Raw genomic sequence first — 22,308 nt, forward strand, 5'->3', positions numbered from 1 at the left:
AAAATCACGCGCCAACCGCAGAAGCCTCCGTGCGTCCCTTTGAAATTCGCAGGAGCGACGCGCGGCCCAGCCAATGGGCGCGCGTCCCGCCTTAGCGCCGGCCAATCGCCGCGCGCGCCGCGCTCGCTCGCGAATGAGACGGCGGGCGCGATTGGCCGCGCGGGCGGCGTCGCCCCGCCAGCGCCGCGCGGCCGGCCAATGGGCGCGCCGCGCGCTTCGTAACGACATGTTTGCGACCGAGCCGCCATATTGTGTACGCAGCGCGGGTCGGTGGCGCGTGTATATGGGTCTTTCGTGAGGATTTTCTCTCTCGCGTCCAACGGCAGGGGTGCATGAATCCGCGTACCTGGCTAACCGGGCACTTCGCGCGCACACAATGGATCCGTCGAAATTGAAAGTGGTGGAGCTGCGGGCCGCGCTGGCCGAGCGCGGTCTTGACACCAAGGGCAACAAGCCAGTGCTCGTCGAGCGGCTACGCAAGGCGCTGGAGGAGGAGGAGGAGGAGGAGACCACGACGACGACGACGACGACGACGACGCAGGATTGTGAGTTGCATCTGTCAGCCACCGAGTCCCTTTCGTCCTCGGTCCTATCACGATTACGTATCGTTTCCTCCTGTCTTACCTCTTGTAACATGGACCGGTTACTCCGTCCTACCTCTTGTAACATGGACCGGTAGCACGTTCTCATAATAAAGTATTTTTCCCTGATGATTGCACCGTGTGTTGTCTTCCTGCGTATATTTATAACACTAAACTGTAAAATATAGCCGACAGGAGTATGATTAGCATCTTGAAATTATATTGAAATATATTTTATTTATACAGGGTGTCCCAAACTTAACGAACCAGCCGTTAATGGTAGATTCCTGAGATGATTTGGAAACGAAAATCTTAATACCAAAACGTTGAGGAAGATGTAGTTTCGGCGCTACAAAAGATTAAAGATCACCAATCGGCGCGTTACGTTCTCCTGCGCTCAGGAATATAGTGCATAATATCAATATCGATAGAGGGATCAATATAAAGTAAAAAATAGGATTCTGTAGTGAGCACGATTGTGTCTTTGATGCGACAGTAGTCAGTAGTTTGAACATTTTTATGAAGTCTTCCTCAACATTTTGGTATTAAGATTTTTGTTTTCAAATCATCTGCTGTTAACAGCTGATTCATTAAATCTGGGGCACCCTGTATATCCAAATATAGTGTAATGTGTAATTTTTAAATTTCTTAACTTTTTTTATACATTTGTCACAGATGGTCAGGAAAGAGCTTTGTGCGCGGAGAATACAAGTGAGAAAGAATCGCAGGAGACAATTGCGGAAGCCACACGATCTTCACAACCACCGAGGACACCTAGTAGAGCATCTAGAAGTTCCTCTATGGTGACTCCTACAAAAGTTTCTACAAGAAACGCATCGAGGACAGCTACAACTCCAAATTCTTCAAAGCAATCTACTCCAAGTAAACTTCAGTACATTGAGAAAACGTGTGAGACGACAATATCAGAATCTACTTCTGAGGAACATGTAGTACAACACGAAGGAATATCAAAATGGTCTCCTGAAAAGCCTGACGAGAAACAAGAGGACAATGCATCAAATGTTATTCAGAATAAGATTCATTCGCCATTATCTGTAAAATCTCAGGAAGAAGAAGCTAAACATGTTAATGTTTTAGAAGGTAATAAGTACGAAGCAAATATTCTCCAAGTACCTGTGACAGAATCGTCTGAAAAAGCTAGTACAATTGAATGTGTAGATCGATTTTCTATACCTCAAGAAGAGCAAGAAGCAAAACAATCTAGTATAGATGAAGTTCACAAAGTTCAGCAAGAAACAAAAAGCCTGGAGGAGAAAACAGAAGTTAAAGAAGATGTTGATGCCGATAAAGTGCAAGATATTCCCGAAAAGGATATCGAAAATAAAAGCTCGGTTGAAAAAGAGAATGTGTGTTATGTAGACGATACATGTAATGTTAAGAATACTGTAAACATTCCAGAAGTTGAACAACATGTGATACCTGATCAGGTGGACAAAACAAATAATATCGAGTTAAAAGATGAAGAAAAGATTATTAATGACAATTATGCAGTACAAGATGAAACAATGGATGTTTCAGTTAATATAGAAGATGTAGATGAGAAAACGGATAATATTCTACAAGATGAACAGGTATATAATCTATATATCTAAAATATCTAATTTTTTTATGTAGATTATCTCTTATAGATTTAACATAGAATCTATGACTTAATTATTTACTTATCTATATTTACAAAAAAGATTATAGAAATGTCTGAAAAGGAGCAAGAAGATGCAAGCAAGATGAATATAGAAGAATCAAACCAAAAAGAATACAATGACAGGAAAAGGAAAAGATCTCCTAGCCCAGCAGAAGCCCAGCAGGCATCTCCTGTACCACAGAAAGGAGAAGATGAACCAGATTTTGATGAATCAGCCATGATTTTATCTTGGTGTAAGTCTTTAGAAATACTGTATATTGTTTTAGGCCACCAATTCTTATTTAAATGTATGTACAATATTGTGTATGTAAATGTTTTTGCTTTTAGATGATTCCGACTTGAATTTGATCATCAACAAAGAAGGATTTCTCTCCGCCACACCTATGCATAATGGTGATTTCTGTCACATATGGGCTGGCGCAAGAGCATCTCACGGTTTCATAAATGGGAAAGTATACTATGAAGCCAAAATTACATCTTCCGTCACAAAAGACGAGAAGTATGTGCTCAGAATCGGTTGGTCGGTTCCCTTCACATCCATGCAACTTGGCGAGGAGAGACTGAGTTACGCGTATACAAGTGCTGGGCAAAAGGGCACTGACAAAAAGTTCACGGATTATGGTTCACGATTCGACAAGGACGACGTTGTGGGATGCTACCTCGATATGACGCCCGAGAACACCGTAGAATTATTTTATACAGTGAACGGCAAAGATCTCGGATCTGCGTTTAGCATCTCTAAAGAGGAGCTCGGCGACAGACCGTTGTTCCCACATATTCTGAGCAAAAATTGTACGTTCGTCTGCAATTTCGGACAAGAACAGGGGTGGTGCGAACAAATTCCGGATTACACTTTAGTAGGTAATGTAGAATCAAAGGACAGAATCGCCGGTCCGCGTAGACCGGACGTAAAGGCACAATGCGAGGTGATCATGATGTGTGGCTTGCCTGCGGCGGGAAAGACCACCTGGGCGAAGAAGCACGCGGCCGACCATCCAGATAAATTGTATAATATCTTAGCGCTTCGCAACTTGGTCGAGAAAACAGGAGTAAATATCTGCAAAATATAATTATGAAGTTATATTTATAATATATCATCAATTGTAATATTTTATAATATTTTTAGGACATTGCTTTATCAGATCAAGAAAAGACTTGTCGGCGAGAAGTTATTATTGATAAGTGCAATCGTGCGCTCGATCAACTGATCGACGTGGCAAGTGACAGAAGACGTAATTATATATTAGACCAGGTATGAAAGAATGTACATGTTTGTGAATTAGACTGCCAAATTTAAATATATCTCTTGTAACGATATCTTGTGATTTTTTGACATTTTGTGGCAGAAGAGCAACGTGTATTCTTCTGTGCAAAGGCGCAAAATACAAACATTCTGCGAGTATCAGCGGAAAGCGGTCGTTGTCATACCAACGGATGAGGAGTACAATCAACGTTTATCTGCACATAATGCAATTGAAGGAAATGTCTCAGAGTCTGATCTTAAAGAGATGAAAGGTATATCTCTTGGCACTGTATTTAATATGTAATTGAATGAAATCAATATAGATGTATTATTTGCAAATAATGTTTAATTAAAATGGCATTATTATAGCAAATTTCACTGCACCTTTGGTGGGAGAGATTTTTAACGCAGTGGAATGGATCGGACTTAACGAGGAGGAGGGCAAGAAGCTCATTGAGAAATACAACAAGGAGGGTAAGGAGGCCGGATTTAGTCAGCAACCGTCAACGACAAAACGACCGCATCTTGACAAGACTGAGGTCAGTAACAGAGAAACGCGCGATTCGCGAAACAGTCGAGATACGCGAGATCATCGAAGAAATAATTGTGAGTACATATTATTATATTCACGATTGCTCGTTATAAACTGTATATGGTATTATATTACTTGTATACTTATTTCAGATCAAGACAGAGGTCGCAATCCACCTTGGCGTGGTCCTAATATGGGAGGTTGGAGAGGAGAGAGACCTCAAAGAGGTGGATATATGAGGCACACTGGTGGCTATGGACCTCCTCACACCCCATGGAGACTACGAGGGCGAGGTGGACCCGCGATGATACGAGGAGTCGATAGAAGAGTCGGCAGTGTTGACAGGAGATTAGGAAATGACAGAAACCGATCCGTCGCACCCAGGCAAGGAGGTTGGGGTTCTATGAGGTAATTGGCGATTATTATTTGTTGATATGACTCAAGCATTTCTCAAAATGAGTGGCCTGATGAATCATTTTTAAAACACTTGCATTGATCTCTTAGCGGAAGTTATCAAGGATCACAGCCATCTAGTTGGGGTCAGCAGGACAATTGGTCGAGTAGTCAAACCCAGGGTAACTGGAACCAACCAAGTAGTTGGGGTCAACAACAATGGGCAGGCGGTTGGAAAGGATACGGTCAAAGTTCATACAGCCAAGCAGGATACAATCAACAGGGATACGGCAATGGTAATTGGAACAACTGGAATCAGCAGTATTACAACAACCAGTATTGGGGCCAGCAACAGCAGAGTGGTCAAACCACTGCAGCTGGCAGCCAAGCTGTAAGCAAACAATAATCCACCATCGTAAATCTTACCGAGAATGGAAACTGAATGTAAGGTATAAACTTATAGAATGCTGTTTCTTGTTTAAATACTGAAAGTTTCAATTCTAAGTAATATTTAGTCATAACCGATATTGTGTGTTTTGTTAATAATATACATTTTGCAAATGTACGTATATTTGCAGGAGATTACAAGTGAAATGGTTGCGCCGACTTCTACCAGTATAGGAACAGGATATAGCTATTCGCAACAATAACAGAATCTTATGCGCGAATGAATTATCCGCTCACAAAGTACTGCAATCGTCACGCAAGTCTCATTCACATAAATAGATAAAAGAATTTACGTCACGATTATATATATATATACACATCACGATATTGACGAGTGTTTGAATTTTTTATGCGATATAAACTCATATAGAATTACGTTACACATTGATATAATATCGGACAAATTGCGCTTTTGGTAAAAAATTCTTTCATCCCTCGTGCACAAAAATATTACTATTACGAGCTATTATGAAGAAAACTTTCTCGCGGGTGAGAAATTATTTTGAAAGAAATTATAATATAGCGAGTATACTTTTGAAGATCCTCACCGGAAACACAGGTCTAATAATCTAAGTGCATTAAAACGATAACATTCGCGATAAGAGAGACAACTTTTTATCGCATCTTTCTCAAGGAATCGTAAAAAGAGGTAGGAGAAAGAGGAAGAGTACTACGTATGGGTACAAACTATATGGAAGTAGCATTAAAAGTCGATAAAGAGAGAAAGAAAGAAAAATGACAATTATCCTCAAAAAGCTCTTGTAAATATGTACAGATCTAAAGTAAAAGGAATCGTGCAGAAAAAAAATTATCGATCTATTTATACACTAAATATATATGTAGCGAATTTGGTTCAATGGACACTAGTGAATATTGGAGGTTGTTATACACGAATTGACATGAGACATACATGTATGTACGCAGTACATTATTATGAATGCTTTCCCACATGAAAGTTGGCGCATTCTGTCGTCAATATTTCAAAGATGTTCATAAGATATTAGACGTTTCATCAGTCCTCATGTTTCTACACCTAAACAAATTGGTGTATGACAAGCTTTTTAATCTTTGCACGCCAAGTGCTGCAGCCAACCAAATTCGCTAATAGTGAATCTATATAGTGCCCTTTTAGAGAGAGAAAAAAATAATGCAAGAGAAAAAAAAATATATATATATATTGTATACCTTTATCTTTCTAAAAATCACCGACAATGTATAAGAAGAAGAAAATATATTGTGGCACAAATAAATTATTCTTTATCACACATTTTATACATGCAGATCTTTCATTGCACAAAACGACACGCGGAACAAGATCTCTCTTGCTACGATAATTAACTTCATTTATTAAGCAACTCCAGATGTTTATATTGTATCCTCTTACACGAAATACTTTTCTTCAATACGATTATTATCTACATGTATAAGTATGATTATATGCTCTTTTTTTTTTTAATGACGAAAATGAAATTTTATACGAAAATCTAATTTTATTCATTGGTCCAACAGCTATTCATAGTGCATTTGTTACCCTACGTACTTCCTCTACTAAGATACAATTTAATTTCCTTCAACATCCTCTTGAGAATACAAAGAGCGAACACTTTGTTAATTTCTATCTCAACTACATCTTGTGTATGTCGACGATATATTTTTATATATGATATATATAAATATCATTTATATATTTATAAACAATGTTTATCAACGTCCATCCTGAGAATATAAAAGCGTGAATCAACTGTTCGTATTTACATATAGATTAACAATCGGTGAATCGAGCATTAAACGATTTAGTAAGAAAGTAAGTGCGACCAGACATCTGTATGTGTAACGCAAAGCCTTTTATTATGTCGATCGGAAGCGGATATTTGAGAAGAAATCTTGCGAACAAAACAGAAGTGAATAATTTTTCATAAATTTGTTCAACTGTAGGAGAGAGAGATCCTTTTTTACGTTCGAAGAATGATCGTCTTATATTAGCTCATTTTTTCCCTCCATACATATTGTACAGTGTGTACATTGTACACTGTCTCATTAGCTCGTACAATACAATGTCTCATTAGCTCGTTCTTTTTTTTTTTTTTTTTTTTAATCTCCGTACATGTTGTACAGTGTGTGATGTTCCGAGCTAAAGTACTTCTGTGTGAAATCGAAAATAATTTAACAATTAAGAATAACGATACGCAAAGTTCTAGATATAATAATTAAAAACAAACACGATAGAGAGAGAGAGAGAGAGGTGAACTATTTTTTAAGAAATAATCAAGAACCCTATATTTAATCTACACGTAGTATATGCTAGTACCTCTGTGTTACCACATAAGCGAAGAAGAAAATAGGGCCCGCGATGTTCGCGTAGGCCGCATTATGTAACGATGATAATCAGTTAGCAATTTTTTTCTATATGACGGAAAACAAAAAAAATCAATAATAATAATCTATGTAAACTCTTAATTGTTGACACAAAATGTACAAACTTATTCGTAAAAATAAAAAGGTTCTTCTATTTATTTCGGCCTCTCACCCACATCTTACATTCATAAGTAATCTCCCAGCAAACACCAAGTAGCATTTATATAACTGTTAGTTGTAATTTCCCACTCGACAATATAACTGTTACATGTTATGTAACTGTTACATAGCTGTTATATAACTGTTATTTACTATTGTTTCATAGAATGATGATGAAATGCTTGTACAACACACATGGATCCAATATTATCAAAACCCATTAAATTGATACAAGTGTGAGAAGAATAAAGTGTGGCGCACTTATCTAAGGAAACTTTTTTTTCATGTGTATTTGTGTTCATCAGAATACAATACAATAGTCTGTACATGCACTACATTAGTTGAAAGCTTGTCGCAACAATTGTTTCTTTTTCTGATTTTTTTTTTATTATATCTAAATGTGTTATAATGATGTTAATCATATGAGCAAACCCAGGAGGCACAAAAATCATTACAATATTCATCGTTACGAATAATTAATCCGAAAAATATCGCTCTGATGCATCATGTTATTTATATTGCTTCGATATATGTATACACATATGACGATTAATGATGTAATGCAAAAGCAAGATTGCTTAATGATGAAATATACGCGATTAAAATAATTAAAGAAATAAACGTAAGACGAAAGATATATTTCTAGACGTGACAAAATAATAATTGCATCTCACCGATTTCTTCAGTGCGAAAATACAATAATCCCTTTATTGCAAAACAACAATTTATATTATAATCGGTTCTCGTTAAACCTTGTCAATAACATAAATTAATAAAATTATAATCGAATATATAATATATATATATATATATTTTTTTTTCTCGCATATTTACAAGTTGGGCATATAGTATTTTTTTTTTATATATTATGATGTATGAAATGTTCGATAATAATGATAACATAAATTTATGCGTCATAGTATATATATATAACATGACTTTAATAAAAATACTCGATTAGAAATCATTGTTACACATGCTGCTAATAATTGTTAATGCCATTATTACATAGTTGACAGAAGACTTGTTCACCTACGGATGAAAGTTACTTTTAAAAACGCTATGTGTAATATCTGAATACATAAAGTACATAAAAATGTAGAATTTCAATAATAATAATAATTAAATAATAAATATATAATTGGTAAAACACAATTTTAAATTGTAATTAAAAATATCGCAAAAAGTATATTCGTACATGATAATAATAAAGATGCGCCTCGAATAAATTATATTCAAATAAAATTGCCAATATACCTTTCGATATCAATACGATACAAATAGAAGTTGCATTTCGCTTTGTTCTTGAGGAATAAAAATCGCGTAAAAATAATCGAGCAAGATGCAACTGTATGTCATGGATAGTATATTATGGCAATGGCATTCCGTTTGACATATTCCTTGCGAGTTACTCATTAAAATCGACATAAAGTTGAATCTCGGCATATGTTAAAATTCCTTCTCAAGAACAGTTCTCACACACACACACACACATACACTCTGTATTCCTCTTATTACACCAGCTTACATAGAAGGCCAGCTTCAAATCTTTTTTTTTTATTTTTGAATTACACAATATAATAAATATATTTTGATAATCCACTCATTATTAATATACCAAAGATAGACTACCGCAAAAAAAATATATATATATGTATATATGTTTAAATAAAATAAATATCTCTGTTAATTTCCTTCGGGGAAAAAAATTAATAATAATAATAATTAAAATTAATAATATTACTTTTGATATATTTTCGTTTTACATAAAAATAAAAACATAATATACTAAAATGTTTTCACAAAAATAAATCCAATGTACACATAATATAATATATGCAATATATGTATATGTAATCTATAAGAGAGAAAAAAAAATTCATATCAAAAAATTCATACTCGCGCCACAATATAATATGTATCATACTGTGTAATGCAATAATAAATATAAAATCCTGAATACATATGTACAATTTTGGAATTACTGCGACTTGCTCGTCGTGCGATCTCTCGATATATGTCAATAAATTAAATACATTATAGTAAGAATTCTTCCCTGTAAAGTGAAGAAAGTATATATTACACACACTTGGCTCAAATATAATGCATCGAGATTATGAAAAATATAATATTACCTTTGTGCAATGAAGCATTATAGATTGCATATGTAAATACACACGCTCAAATATTCGCAATATCCACACACATGGCATTTATATCGATGTAACATCTATTCTTTCGATCATCCTTGATTCTAGGTAACATGTAATTTGTACACATTTAGCTATGTTAACTCTATGAAAAGAATGTACAAATGATTTTCTATACAAGTTTGCGAAATTCGCAATTATGTTAGTACAATAGCCCAACTGTCGAAAGAGTCCATTATTTTTATCGACTTCTCTCTCATTGAATATTCTAATTATAGCAAAATGAGTACAGTTTACCTAGTTTGAAGTACCTACAAATTTGCTTATGACATAATTTCTAACGTTTTTATAAATCAGTATTTTTTTACTATTAAAAAATCAAGAGCAAAAAGAGAAATATATCTTAAAATAGAAAATTAAATCAAATAATAACATTAATTAAAAAATTAAAAATTGGCAAGATCCAAGGCGCGGTTGGAGCGCAAGAAAGAAAACACTTTTTTTTTTTCTTTTAATATTATTAGTGTATTTTAAAATATTCGTATATTTATATCGTTATTATAATATTTTAAAATATTTTAAAATATTGCAATACATTAAATACAATATTGTAATTCGTAGCAATCTGGCGAATAATTCCAAACATTATGCCAATGCTATTATTATAATATTCTAACATAATAAGTCTCGATACATCCATATCCTTCAAGAGAGTTGGTCCGAAAAGTTCATATTTAATACATGTATTTTGAAATACATTAATAACTAAAAGAAAAAAAAAGAATGTGTTTTCTCTTCTTTCTTGCGCTCCAATTATTCTGCCTTGGCACTTACTTGCCAATTTTTAATTTTATAATTAATGTTTTGTCATCTACGACGAGACATGAAAAAAAAGAAAAAAAATATAAAGAAAAATATCGACCATTAAATATGTAAATATCGATAATTGTCTTGCTTAAATAAACATTATTCCTGATTACAGATATCGATATAAATTACACCAATGGACGGGCTGTACGAAGATTATTCCTTCACGTTCTCTTCGTTGAGGGAAGGGGTGCGAAGAACGAGGAGGTAAATGTACATTGTTATCTTGATATACACGGTATATATAACATGTATAGCGTCAAGTTTAGAACGATTGGATCCATCTAGTCTATCAACTGACTGAGATTTGTAGCGTAATTCTATAACTCATAACTTATATGTACAGTACGATATTATCGTTGTGATATTACCCACTGTCACGGATTAAGTCCGCCGGGTCTTTTCCGGTTTCGCCTGTTCCTCTCTAGAAGGAATGACAGATCTAATGGGTCCTTCTTATTCGGCATCCTCTGTAGTAGATTCAACAGAATACTATTCAATCTCTTCCTCTGTTCTTCCCTCTGCAAATGAAAATATAATAAATACAAATAATTACGTAACAAAGATGCTTGACTGAGCTTTCTTAGATTCTTTGAAGCGATCATTACCTGAGCGTATGATGTTATAGGCGGTGCGACTGTCAGAATTTCGCCTGATCTCCGTCTTGTCCTGTTACCGCACTTGTGTTCCTTATTGTGCATTTTAACGTTATCGCTGGATTCTAGCTTTTGATTCCCGTCTATCTCTTGATTGTTACTCTTCTTCTTGTCCTTGGACATTTTGATTCCATCCAAACTATGAGGCTGAAAATAAGGTATTACATTTGATGATATTACTTGAGAGATGTTATATATATGAAGACCTTTTTGATAAAATGATAATCGCATTTACCAGGTAGGTGCGATAATGCTTTATACGTTGCGGGAAGGTTTCAAATGCGTAAGGTTTCGTGCATACAGCATGCCTGGCTCTAGCCACCTTCGTGAAGAGCCGCGCTGCGCGATCCACACGATACTCGCACACATATGTATGTTCAGGAGTCGAGCCGACTGGGCGCCCTAAGTTAAAAACACGTTTAAAACAAAGTTAATTTTCATCCAATAATATCCACCAATCGGCAATAAAATATAGTATAATATATACCTTTACAAAAAGTATGTGGATCCAGCACCCAGCATCGCTCGGCCACGAGGTCACAAGGTACAGCTTCGTACAACGGTGCGCACACGACTTCGTTCACGTAGAATTTGCGCGTTGGCTCGTGATACGTTTCGTGAGGTCTAAGATAGTGATGTCCAAACACAAACCTCTCGCCCCTATTAAACCGAGGATTTAATTTTAAGATTGATAATCTTTAATTTTTTAAATCGATCAACTTGATTGATTCGTCGGCATAAAACAATCACTTACTCGCGATTCTTCCACAGGCGTTCGATTCGGAAAATGTCCATCTGCTCGTAGTCGGGCTTTTGTATAGTTTTGTATGTATGTTTGTCAGGAGTGTCCCTTAAAACGTACACCGTGTCGCCCTGTCGAAGCTGCAAATCGCCCCGCAATAATGTCACGTAGTGCTTTTTGCCTTCTTCTTCCTCCTCACCCTCTAATGGTATTTCCAGGTCAACCTCGCGCGGTTGGCATCTCTCGCACAGGTAAGACTCGACGCTCGTGTCAGCTTTGACGCAGTCGCAATGTTGCCAAACGAGACAACGCTCGCACTGGATCATCAAGCCTTCATCCCTGCACAAATTATCGGTATAAAAGTCAGCCAACCTTCACACACTTCAAGTATATCAAAAATTATCGGATGTACCAGACTGAAAATTGATTTATCCGTGTAATTAATTTACCTGTGTAATCCGCAAATGCACCTAATCACATCTTCCTCCCCGGCCGTGGACCCACGAGGCGGCAAAAAGCTCTGAGACGGCGGAGAACCCGTCGCCTCCGTTATAGCGTCCACAAAGTCGGGTTTACTGCTCAGATACAGCTTCCTGAGTCTCGCTGCAGCGATTCCTATCTCGGATGTTCTACCAAAGAACCTGACGTTGTTGTCAAAGAGCCTTATCATATCGTGATCAAAGTGCTCCGCAGTCTTGTAATGGCCAGTGCCAATACACTGATCTATCGTGCTCAGGTCGATGGGTTCTGTTATCTTTTCATAGTAATCGGACAATTTTCTCTTGGGGGGTAAATTCATGAACGGTGTGCACAGTAGCTGACCATTTTCGTCATTCGCCGTTGCAACGATTGTGTACAAATCTTTCAATACCTGTAAAAACAAGATCAGTAGAATTAATTATGACATATTTTTCTCGCATCAATGGTATTTATTATTCAGTATTGACAATAATATGAAAACCTTACACACGCATCAACTGACCTTGGCTAGTTTTGCAGTCTTGTGTACCTCCGGGTCGTCTTGAGCCTGTGCAAGCCTTCGCGTTCGCACAGTTCGCGCGTTGGTGTTCGTCAACGCGGTCAACTGCGAGAAAAATGCGTCAGACTGCGCCTTCGAGTCTCCGGAGCTCTTCTCCTTCGCGATACTCGCGTTGCCGATCTTCGCTTTTCCGTTCTGCACCTGAACGTGCTGCACCGACGCCGACTTGAGTCGTCGTACTTTCTCCAGGTTCCTCAGCAGGAAGCAGTGATGTTCGCGCGCGAAGCATCGCTGCTGATAGGACATCGGTTTCAGCTGCGGCGTATTGTGCGTTAACGTCGGGTCTCCCACCTTGCGGGACTTGCAGATGTTCTTGGAGTTGACCGATTGCACCGCGTTCGACTTTCGAATGTTCTTCCGCGGTCTGCCCACCGATCTTCTTTCGGTAGATTCCACTTGAGATGACGGTAGAGATTGAACGCTTCTAGCCACCCTTTGACTCTTTCCACCTACCGCATAGAATTTACAAGTTGAAGTATCTGATGCAATTAAACGATGCGTAGATACAATCTGATTTTTCTATTGATTTACCTATGACACCTCTACAGGCACTACTGCCGCATCTACATTGTTGGCCTTCCGATGGATTGAAAAGCGCGAAATTGTAATCGTACGTCAATTCCTCCCCCGGCTTGATGTCTCTCGATGCGAATAGCGCCATACGCGGTAGCCCGAGAACGCTCCACTTCTGCATCTCGCAATTGGGCTCACACGAATGATTCACAAACCTCCCGTCACCACCCATGCGATGACCGTCGATCACCAGGCCACCGTCCAGGTGCAAGCAATAATGATGTGTGTCGTTGGCGTACCTGTAATTTTTTTAATGTACACTTTCATATCTATTTTTCAATTTTGTCACAATATCTTTCAATATTTGATTTGCATGTATGAATCGAATCGTACCTGGTCGCCATTCTCGACTTAAATTCCCTTTCCGATACGACCTCGCCCACGTATTCGAGGATAAAGTCTCCAGATTTGATGGATTGCTGGGTCCTTACTCCCCATCCCTTGTCCTCTGTCATAAATTTCTGCAATCCTGGCGACCACTCGTGTTTTTGAATCTTTTGATTCTCGCACTTTTCACCAGAAGGGCACAGTTGTGGTGAACACTCGCTGAATACCATGCGATTGATACAATCGTCTCCGCAGCCGCTCTCCGGTTTGCATTCACACGCTTGCGCCTCATAAAGAGTAGTCGGCTTAACATCGTAATAAATGTTTGTCCGAATTTTTCTGCAAACAAGTGCAAATCATTGTGCAAAATTATACGTACACGTATACTTGATCTATTATGTGTATGATACATTTTTAAAAATTACTTTTCAATATTATATACAGAGTGAGGAAAAAGTATGGAAACCCCTAAATTTTTCGAAAACTATGCATTTTAGAAACAAATGTTTCAGACAAAAGTTGTAGGGTTTCAAGTAACGCATTACATAGCAACATCAGTACGACCTTGAAGAGTGTTATCAAAGTCACATGAAGGTCACCTTCAATTTCTTAAATGGAAACCCCTATTTCTTATTGCATATTCTTATAGCTTACGAGAGCTTTTCAAAACACTATAATAAAGTATTTTTTCATTGAGTACTTTTCGAGTTATGAGGCTTGAAATAATTTCTTAATTTTATATAAACCATAAAATATATATCTACCAAAATATTCATTTTTCGATTATCTTACCTTAATACTTTTATGTATAAAATAATGAGAGGAATCAATTGGTGTAAAAAAAAAAACAGTTATTTTCAAGAAAAAATATGTAATTGTTAATTGCAAATTACATATTTTTTCTTAGAAACAACTATGTGTTTTCTTTATACCAATTGATTCCTCTTATTATTTTGTACATAAAAGTATTAAGGTAAGATAATCGAAAAATGAATATTTTACTAGATATTTTACTAAATATGGTTTATTGAAAGTGAAATTAAGAAATTATTTCAAGCCTCATAACTCGAAAAGTACTCAATGAAAAAATACTTTATTATGATGTTTTGAAAAGCTCTCGAGGTAAGCTATAAGAATATGTGATGAAAAATAGGAGATTCCATTTAAGAAATTGAAGGTGACCTTCACGTGATCTTGACAACACTCTTCAAGGTCATACTGATGTTGCCATGTAATGCGTTACTTGAAACCCTACAATTTTTGTCTGAAACATTTGTTTCTAAAATGCATAGTTTTCGAAAAATTTAGAGGTTTCAACTTTTTCTTCACTCTGTATATTTGTTTGACATTTAAAAATTGCCAACATATTAATTCATAATCGCTAGATCTAGAATTAGAAAAGAATACACTCTACTTACTTGTAGTTCCACGATGGCACCAAATCCCGACCAGGTAGCCTTGACTGAGCGTGCAGCCATAATAGATTGTACTGCAGTTGAAGCGCTGTCTTCTTCTGTCGCAAGAGTTTTCCGGTCGGTATAATGCTTGGCAGTTGCTCAGCAGCTGTATAATGCTCGCCAGTGGGGCAGACGATAATCTTCCTCTTGGCATCAGCATCAGGGAGCTTCTTAGACTCAAGGTCCTTCTTGTACTCGGAGAATATGTTGCTAGCTTGCAAGTATCGTTTCTTCCACCTCGACTGTTTCTTCCGGTTGTGTGCGGAAAGTCCAGTGGGCTTCCTGCCAATCTCTTGATCCTCGCTGGCCACGTCGCTGCTGGGTGGTGCTTCGCTTTCTGTATCATAGCCAGCGCTTCTCAGTCTCTTTGTGCTCCTACTATATAGATTAGAAGGACTGGTCGAGCCTCTTCTTCTTTTATGGTTGTTGTTGAAGCAGCCAGACAACTCCATCTTGACATTCGCCGCCGCCTGAGCGTTTGCGCGTTCCAATTTTCTCAGGTTCTCCTCGTTCAGCTCCGCGATACGTTGGCTCTGATTATAACGCTCGAGGGATTCCTCCAGCGACGCGTTCTCGTCGTAGATGCGGCAATCAGGTATCTTTTCATATTTAATCGGACTCGGATACAGCTTCTCGGACAATACGCTGCTATCAGACTCCACGAGATCCTTGCGAACTCGCAGCTGGCCGGGACAAGACTCGGTCACCTCATCCGAGCCACTTCGACTGGATGTCTCTTGCACTATACTAGAATTGTCCAGGTTCTTCACATCATCTCTAACGACATTCTCCCTATTATTATCGTTGTTTTCAAGAACATTGCCTTCCTTTTCTATCAAAGATACCTTATTGTCCTCCACATCCTCTGATACGTCTTGATCCTTGCGTATCTCGTTAGCGCCAACCGATGCCGTCGATTTAGTCACCCCGGAAGAGTCAACGACGACCTTCTTCTTCTTTTTCTTCAGAGTGGGAAAGCCAGTGCGATTGATGGCTTTCCGTCTTCGCATCTTCTTCTTCGTGAGGATCATCGCTGCGGTGTTATTCATGAGATTTGGCACGCTTGAACTGCCGATCTGCGCTTTGCTCTCCGTTATAGTGTCACTATCGTCGAACGTCGCGGATACGTGTGTCTCCGAGTCGACCTTAATGCTTTTCTCCATTCGTTCGATGTCCAATTTGTCGTCCGATTGTGTTTTATCGGCCTTGATCGATTTTTCCGCCACTACTATCTTTTCCAACTTACTAGACTTTTCTGTAGCAACCTTGGAACCCTTTTCCACTACCTTGTCGAGGATGCCGTGACCCTCGGACGGTAATTTCGTGACAGTAACGCGAAGATCCTTCACGATTTTCTTCTTCCGACGCGGTTGCACTTCCAACTGAACGATGGATTTGTCCTCGTCAGCAGCCTGCTTCTCAGACACCGCGTTCTCAGCGTCTCTCGGTCTCTTCTTGGGTGTTACTGGCGCGGCTTCTTCGTCGTGAATGGAGGACGTTGAGCTGCCGCCACCGCCGTATCTCGTAATAGTGGCTTCAATCGCCTCCTCTATGTGACTCTCTGTGGAATTGGATTCATTTGCATTTACATCCGCGCAGCTCGCGTTCGAACTCTGCGAACTATGCGGGCTCGATACGTGATAGTGGCGTTTCTTCAGCGGTAGCCGCTGCTCGTTCGGATTGGAACTTGTGCTGGTGTTTGCGCTGCTCTTGGAATCGGCGTTCGCCAATACTTTCTCCTTCTTTAGACGCCGTTTCAGTTTCTGATCGTCATTCGTGTTAACGTCGCCACCTTTCCTCTTCTTCGTGACCTTCTTCACGCGAAAGATTTGCGGTAGCTCTGAATGATTGGCGGTAGTGTTGTTTCTGCCCAAGCTACACGACCTCGCAAACTCATCAATCAGCTTTTCCAGCTCGTGAAGAATGCACGAATCGATAATACGTATAGGTTTCTCCGGCGGCGTCAACAGTTTTCTATGATGCTTGTGATGATGACGCTTGTGACAATGATTGTGCTGCGTCGGCTGCGCCGTTTTATCGCATTTGTTAGACACGTGCTTCATTATTTCAGCCTTCAATATGTCACCGACCGGTAGCGAGATTAGCGTTTGCACGCCCACGCCATTAGTCTCGTGATTGACAGTTGTTTTCTTGTTGCATTTGTTCTCCTTTAAAACACGCCTGCCGACGGGTGGCGCGACCTTCTTCACCAGATTCTGTTTCTTAGGTACAACGGTCGCTGCATTATTCCTGTTCTCCTTCGAACCCGTTCTCTTACCGGTGCTCTTTTGATCTTTGGAAACCTGATGCTCGCACGTCTTTTGTCGCGTCAATGGAACTGTAGTCTTGTTAGGCACGCACGTTCTATCTTGTCTGACCTTGCGACAACTCCTGCCGTCGCATTGCGGCACGAGTTTGCTCGCGGTAGACCTGCTTAGGCACTTTACTCTCATCGGGGAACTCGTCGTTCCCGTCGTAGTCTTCTTGATCATCGTTCTCTCCTGCGAAGGCTTCACCGGATTACCGTAACGTTTCTTCTGATACAATGTCGGTTGCTTACCTTTCGTTCTTTTGCTCGCGGGGGATACATCCTCTTTCGCGTCCCTGGACGCAATTGGCTTTGCATTAGCCCGTTTCCTGGCCGAAGACGCGTCTTCCTTGGTGTTCTTCAAGGTCGATTCCTTTGTAACTCCTTGCTTCTTTTCTGCTGATCGAGAATCAGAATTTTTGATAGTTTTCAAAGACTCATTTTTTTCCTTCTCTGCCTTTTCGATCTTTTGGATCTTCTCGACGATCTCCGGCCTTAGACGTGGCCTGCCGGGTCCGCGCGGTTGGGCGGATACCGCCTTCGCTGGCCTGCCGGGCTTCCGTTTTGGAGGATACAGTACCCGGTCGACGTTTACCGCCGGTTTAGTAGTGACCGGCGGTTGAATCGGTGATTGAGTCGGCGCTGGAGGACTGACAGGACTGACCGCCAGGTGTAACGGACTGTTGTCGACCGACTGAATGCCAGAATCGGGCGACACGTTCGACACGCATGGGTACTCGTTGTCGTTGCTCGCTTTTTTAGCGCTGCACTTGCCGCGCCTCTTGCGCGGTTCTTCGGATAGCATGGCGGTCTTTTCAACGAACTGCTGCAACAAGGTAGAACTGTACACAGGCACGGGATTCTGATCGCCGTTCTCGCTCGTATCCGAGTCCGCGCCGAGCGACATGCGTTCAATCGCTTTCGACACCAATCGGCCGCTCTCGGAGTCCTCGAATCCGTCGAATGGCGCGTCCTCCTGCTCCTGCGAGGGTAAGATCGCAGTCAGGTCTTCCTGATTAATTTCTTGCAGCGATGCGTGATGGTGGTGTTGATGCTGCTGAGACTGTTGCTGCTGCGTTTGTTGCGATGCCACGTGTCCCGCAGACGAGTCCGAATCTTCGCTACTACATTCTGAGGACTACAAGCCGAGTGTTTTTTCCAAATATAGTGTCTTTCCACTTAATTTACAAATTCCATTTAATTTATGAATGATAAGACAATTATTTACCTTATTCCCGTGATTGGTTTTAAGTTTCTTTGTAACATTTCTCTTGTTTTTTTCACACTTAATTTTCTCGGAGTCCTCCTTTTTCGGGCCTTTCATGGTGATTTTTAATTTCAACGCTCCCTGCAAACACGATACAATATCTTCCTATAAAAGTCACTACAAAAACACAAAAACTAGTAGGATTGAAATATATGTCACGCTTCGGTATACTTGTTCAAAGTTGGTTTCTTGAATGGAAAACGTTTGTTCACTGTGTTCGGAGGAACAGTCCGAATTAGATTCACTATCCTCCTCTTCGTCGCCGCTACTTTCGTCGTCTGACTCTGAATTAGAATCTGAATAAGAGCAACTGCCTTCGCTTCCACCAGAGCTTTCGTCGTCGGAATCGGAGTCTTCTTCGGAATCGACCGAGTCTGTTCCTAAATTTATCAAAGAAAATTATTACGATTATTTTTCTGGCGAAACAAGAGATTTCTAAGTAATTGACATTCGCAACTATACCATTAGGTTCAGTAGTAGGATCCCAACTACCACCACCCTTTATGGCATCCATATCAACGGTCGAGGGGAGCTCTTTCTCTTGCTCCCCATCGTTTTCCTCCCAATTCCAATTCTGTAGTTCTAAATCCGAAGGATGGTGAATAACGGCGTTCCATCCTGAATCACCAGACATTTTTCAGCTTATCTGACATCCAGCTGGATCCAATAGAATACCATTCCTTATACTTTTGTTCATTCATCAAGCCTTTTTACGATAACAAAAAGCATATCTTCAATCCTTGGCTCGTGGAATATTCATTTGCGAGTAATCACCAGTGTCATTCTTGCCAGGATCGACAAGCTCGGCAGTTTGAAGATTCCAAGATCGCTGCGCTGTAAAAAAGAAGGATATTTTCATTAGTTTAATATTCATTTTTGACAAATATCAACGCCGGATATCATTTCAAAAGATATCTCATGAAACCGCGATGAAAAAATTAAATTGTGAAAAAATAAGTATTTTTACATCACAGGATGTCATTTCTCTAAAACCAAGCTTGTCATATTTTACATATTAATCGAAAGTAAGAAAGGATCAAGGAGCGCAAGCCTCGAGCTACAAGTTTGCACGTAATTTCGCAACTCGGTGTGTATTTAAAGCATTAGAAAGAGACAAACATTTAAAGTCCCGATAAGTAAGCACGTCTAAATCATCCGGCCGCCTCTGGTGACGCGTCACGGACGGACGGACGGACGGACGGGTAAACAAGAGCCGCGTAACGCGAGCCTTCGCGGGATCGGAGCACGGCTTCGCTGGCTCCGCGTCGCGTCTCTCTCTTCGGTTCCGGGGATCGCGCGATCGCCCCCGATACAATACCTGGACCGGGCAGCGGGACGCGACCGCGGCTCGGTGGAAACGACAGCTGTTTCTGGCGCGCCAGGTGCGCGTCTCTGGGAACGTCGCGATTTGGCGCGAAATGTCGCCGCGTCGGCCGGGGCGCGAGGCGGGGGTCGGGTCGCGGGGATCGCCGGGAACGCGACGACGTCGTCGGCGGGGGTCGCGGGGCTCGCTGACGGGAGGTCGCCTTCCCGGCGCGACGAGGGCGATGTTTACGTCTGTCCCTGGTCGCAACGCGAGCACAAAATGGCGTTTCACGGCGACGGTTGTTAACTTGGTCGCGACGTCCGAAACGTTTCCCACCCGGTCCCTGGACCGGGGGTCGAGGGTGAAGGGTCGCGAAAGAGCGCGTTGGGTTTCCTCGCACCGTTGCCGCGATTCTCCCTCCGCGGATTCTCCTCCCGGGTTCACTTTGCGCCGGATAGATTCGCGTGTGCGTCTCACTCAGGTGCGTCGAGATTCGCGCATCGCGTTTCGCGACTCGGCTGCTCGCGCCGCGACGTCAGCGCCATCTAGGGAGCGTCGGGTACAGCGGCTGGCGCGGGAATCTTATCGACCCGAGTCGGTGACCGCTCTACCTTATCGACGGGGCTCGCGTGATTCGCGTCGCGCGGCGCTAGTGTCGCGGCGATGTATTTGAAATTTCGCGATAATTTGTACTGACTTTTCGATGGCAAAAAATTGAAGGGAATATATATGTGTATGTTTTCAAAAATATTGAAGAGGGAAAAGAAAATTGCGATAAGCTAAAAGGAGCGTGGAAAATTCACGTATACATATATGTATATTTATATACATCTTGTATTTTTATAATGTAAACTGTCGAGGTATAATTGTTTGAGAATAAAATGAAAGAGAGAAGGAAATGTAAAAGAGTAAAATCCCTGAAAATTATTTACAGAATTTCTCATCAAAATTTTCAGATTTTTTATAAATAATTCTGAAACTTTCTCAGAAAATTTTTAAAATTTTCTGTACGAATTGGCATTTTTCAAAGAAAAAGAGTGAAGATATTTCATATTTTTATCGTAAATGAATTTTGTTTAGAATTTCTCATGTATATAAATGTTAAATATTGCGAGATTTTTTATTCTATACAATTTTCTAAAATAATATTAAAAAATTTGAATAAATTTGATACATTTTTAAAAATTTTTCATAAATTTAAATTATGAAGAATTTCTAAAATTTTCTAAAAAATTATGAGTTTTTTTCATCAGAGATATTATAGGAAATGTCAATCGAACGCGAAAGAAGCCCTTTTCAAACATTCCATCTCGCATCATTTCTCAATATCTTTTTCTATCGTTCTCCTAGATTCGTAAGAAAGGATCTATCCAACGTGAACAAGTTTTTACGAATAAGAAATCGATCGAAAAAGAGACGAAGAAAAAGGAAAAATATGACGGATGGCAGCACTGATATACAGGGTAAGCCATTTTAATCTACGCACTGAAATATCTCAAAATCCATAAGTTTAAGACAAAAATGTTTCAGACAAAAGTTATATGGTTTCGAGGGGGACATAAGATGGTGCCATTAGTTTGACCTTGAAGAGTCACCTGAAAGTCACGTGAAGATCACCTCCAACTTTTTAAATGGGATACCCTATATGCTTTTGCATATTCTTGTAGCTCATCTCGAGAGCTTTCCAAAACACTATAATTAAGTTAGTTTTCATTAAGTACTTTTCGAGTTATGAGGTTTGAAATCATTTCTTAATTTTACATAAACCATAAAATATCTAGTAAAATATTCATTTTTCGATTATCTTACCTTAATACTTTTAGGTACAAAATAATGAGAGGAATCAATTGGTGTAAAGAAAAAACATAGTTATTTTTAAGAAAAAATATGTAATTTGCAATTAACAATTTCATATTTTTTCTTAAAAACAGCTATGTTTTTTCTTTACACCAATTGATTCCTCTCATTATTTTGTACCTAAAAGTATTAAGGTAAGATAATCGAAAAATGAATATTTTACTAGATATTTTATGGTTTATGTAAAATTAAGAAATGATTTCAAACTTCATAACTCGAAAAGTACTTAATGAAAACTAACTTAATTATAGTGTTTTGGAAAGCTCTCGAGATGAGCTATAAGAATATGCGAAAGCATATAGAGTGTCCCATTTAAAAAGTTGGAGGTGACCTTCACGTGACTTTCAGGTGACTCTTCAAGGTCAAACTAATGGCACCATCTTATG

General features: G+C 39.4%; 2 protein-coding genes across 11 annotated transcripts; one reads left to right on the top strand and one right to left on the bottom strand.

The window, feature by feature from the left end:
* The first annotated feature begins 239 nt into the window (after window positions 1-239).
* On the top strand, window positions 240-7,372 carry LOC145975223 (uncharacterized). Of its 6 annotated transcripts, XM_083105561.1 has the most exons (11): window positions 240-545; window positions 1,257-1,682; window positions 1,761-2,173; window positions 2,285-2,477; window positions 2,572-3,293; window positions 3,371-3,496; window positions 3,591-3,759; window positions 3,857-4,093; window positions 4,172-4,427; window positions 4,524-4,803; window positions 4,991-7,372. In XM_083105561.1, the coding sequence occupies exons 1-11, from the start codon at window positions 377-379 to the stop codon at window positions 5,060-5,062; spliced, it is 3,063 nt and encodes a 1,020-aa protein (XP_082961687.1). In that variant the 5' UTR covers window positions 240-376; the 3' UTR covers window positions 5,063-7,372. The 6 variants fall into 6 exon arrangements, with proteins under 6 accessions (XP_082961687.1, XP_082961682.1, XP_082961683.1 ...); XM_083105556.1 differs by having other exon boundaries at window positions 1,257-2,173; window positions 4,524-4,861; XM_083105557.1 differs by having other exon boundaries at window positions 1,257-2,173; window positions 4,524-4,856.
* On the bottom strand, window positions 7,128-20,589 carry Ash1 (histone-lysine N-methyltransferase ash1). Of its 5 annotated transcripts, none has more exons than XR_014439920.1 (14): window positions 19,222-20,581; window positions 18,931-19,139; window positions 18,721-18,840; window positions 15,146-18,630; window positions 13,734-14,066; window positions 13,359-13,639; window positions 12,771-13,276; window positions 12,238-12,659; window positions 11,801-12,127; window positions 11,534-11,706; window positions 11,282-11,448; window positions 10,999-11,193; window positions 9,509-10,911; window positions 7,128-9,429 (listed from the first exon to the last, which is right to left on the bottom strand). XR_014439920.1 is itself a non-coding variant. In XM_083105553.1 (14 exons), the coding sequence occupies exons 2-14, from the start codon at window positions 19,391-19,393 to the stop codon at window positions 10,768-10,770; spliced, it is 6,534 nt and encodes a 2,177-aa protein (XP_082961679.1). In that variant the 5' UTR covers window positions 19,394-19,593; window positions 20,466-20,589; the 3' UTR covers window positions 7,128-10,767. The 5 variants fall into 5 exon arrangements, 4 of the variants coding, with proteins under 4 accessions (XP_082961679.1, XP_082961678.1, XP_082961677.1 ...); XM_083105553.1 differs by having other exon boundaries at window positions 7,128-10,911; window positions 19,222-19,593; window positions 20,466-20,589; XM_083105552.1 differs by having other exon boundaries at window positions 7,128-10,911; window positions 19,222-19,593; window positions 20,315-20,581.
* Window positions 20,590-22,308: the final 1,719 nt, after the last annotated feature.

This window comes from Camponotus vicinus, unplaced genomic scaffold (genome assembly GCF_025532165.1).
Source record: "Camponotus vicinus isolate PSW18456_S1 unplaced genomic scaffold, iyCamVici1.0 SCAF_7, whole genome shotgun sequence".
NCBI lineage: Eukaryota > Metazoa > Arthropoda > Insecta > Hymenoptera > Formicidae > Camponotus > Camponotus vicinus.